At 40.5% G+C, this 1,550-nt stretch overlaps 1 protein-coding gene across 1 annotated transcript; it reads left to right on the forward strand.

Annotated features, from left to right (window-relative positions):
• The first annotated feature begins 6 nt into the window (after window positions 1–6).
• Window positions 7–1,120, forward strand: LOC111375683 (protein CHROMATIN REMODELING 5-like). Its single transcript, XM_022998550.1, has 2 exons — window positions 7–40; window positions 247–1,120. The coding sequence occupies exon 2, from the start codon at window positions 249–251 to the stop codon at window positions 672–674; it is 426 nt and encodes a 141-aa protein (XP_022854318.1). The 5' UTR covers window positions 7–40; window positions 247–248; the 3' UTR covers window positions 675–1,120.
• The last annotated feature ends 430 nt before the right edge of the window (window positions 1,121–1,550 follow it).

Here is a 1,550-nt window from a genome sequence, read left to right on the forward strand (position 1 = left end):
ATTGTTTCAGAATATGAACATGGACCCTATAGGCAAGAAAGTATGTATTTTCAATCTTTTCTTGACCCCCTCGCCCCTCGTCTCTCTCTCTCTCTCTCTCTCTCTCTCTCTCTCTCTCTCTCTCTGTGGATGGCTGTACCCCATGTGTGGAAGAGAGTATGAAGATCACAAATCTGTTATCTTTTATTAGTGTGTTCGTATATTAGCTTTAAGGCAAAAGTGTTTAATGAAGTAATTCTGTCGCAGGGATGACTACACGATTATGGAATTATGTATCAACCTTTTCAAATTTATCTGGTGGGAGACTTCAACAAATTTATTCCAAACTTAAACAGGAGCAACAGGTGGCAACAGGTGTGGGACCTTCCGGCATCAATAGTTCTGCTCCTGGGCATCAAACAGCTGCATTTATGCACAGGGATATTGATGTGGATAAATTTGAAGCTTGGAAACGAAGGAAACGAGCCGGAGCAGGGGCTGAAGTCGATGCCTCTCTTGTTCAGTATCCGCATCAAAGACCTTCAAGTAATGGCACAAGAATACCTGACCAAAACTCGTCTGGGATTCTTGGACCACCACCGTCGGATAGTAAACACGCTGGTAATGGAAGGTCTTACAGGATGCAACAGGCTGGCTTTACTCCAAGACAAGGTTTCTCATCTGGTGTCAAGTAATTATTTGGAGTGTTTGTGATGCTCACGACTAGCTGATTCTAGAAGGAAGCCAGTTCGTACTTAATCAGTGTTCTCCGAACTTTTTCGCATGTGAAAATTTTTGTGAAATCCTTTTCCGGAGTTTAGTTGACATGATGCCACTTGGATCCAGACTGCATTCAATTTAACGGGTCTACGAAGAGAAATTTTGAAGGCCCCTTAATGCCCGGAGGTGACCTGCTGAGTGCTATATGTGGAAATGTTCTACAAAACAATTCTTTTTACATTTTTATTACCATTGCTAAGTCTTTATAAGCATATAGTGAATCGTCAAAAAGAATGCTTATGCCTTGCAAGAAGACATTTTGTACCGATGCTGCATTCGTAAAAAGTGTACATGATACAATTTTGCTTATCGAATACCTAATCTTATCAATTCAATCGGCCTTACTGCTTATTTTTTGCTAGTAAGCGTAAATGATGTTTGTGTCTTTAACAGAACTCAATTTTGTTCATCTTGACATTGTACTATTCGGTCTCCCTGCTTAGAGGAAGGGATTGTTTTGAAATGATTAGAGCTAATTTGTTGCCCTTGTCGTGCAGGAAGATTATATGAAGCCTACCAGATTGAAAGGTAAATGGAAACTAGATTTTATTTTGTATTTGCCCCATTCTTATTTGGGCAGGTAATGTACCCTCTTGTATTTTCAAGGTTCTCGTGCTTTATTCTGGCTTGATGATTGGGCAGTCGAAACTCCAGGATCTGATCAAACCTCGCCCTTAGTTACTGCTGGATTGGAGCCGCTCATTGATGAAGCTGTGGAAGTTTCTCATGTAATGACTTAACTAGTGCTCTCTAATGTGCGAGCTAGAGAAAACTTCGCATATTTCAGAAAT

This window comes from Olea europaea, unplaced genomic scaffold, assembly GCF_002742605.1.
Source record: "Olea europaea var. sylvestris unplaced genomic scaffold, O_europaea_v1 scaffold14027, whole genome shotgun sequence".
Classification (NCBI taxonomy): Eukaryota; Viridiplantae; Streptophyta; class Magnoliopsida; order Lamiales; family Oleaceae; genus Olea; species Olea europaea.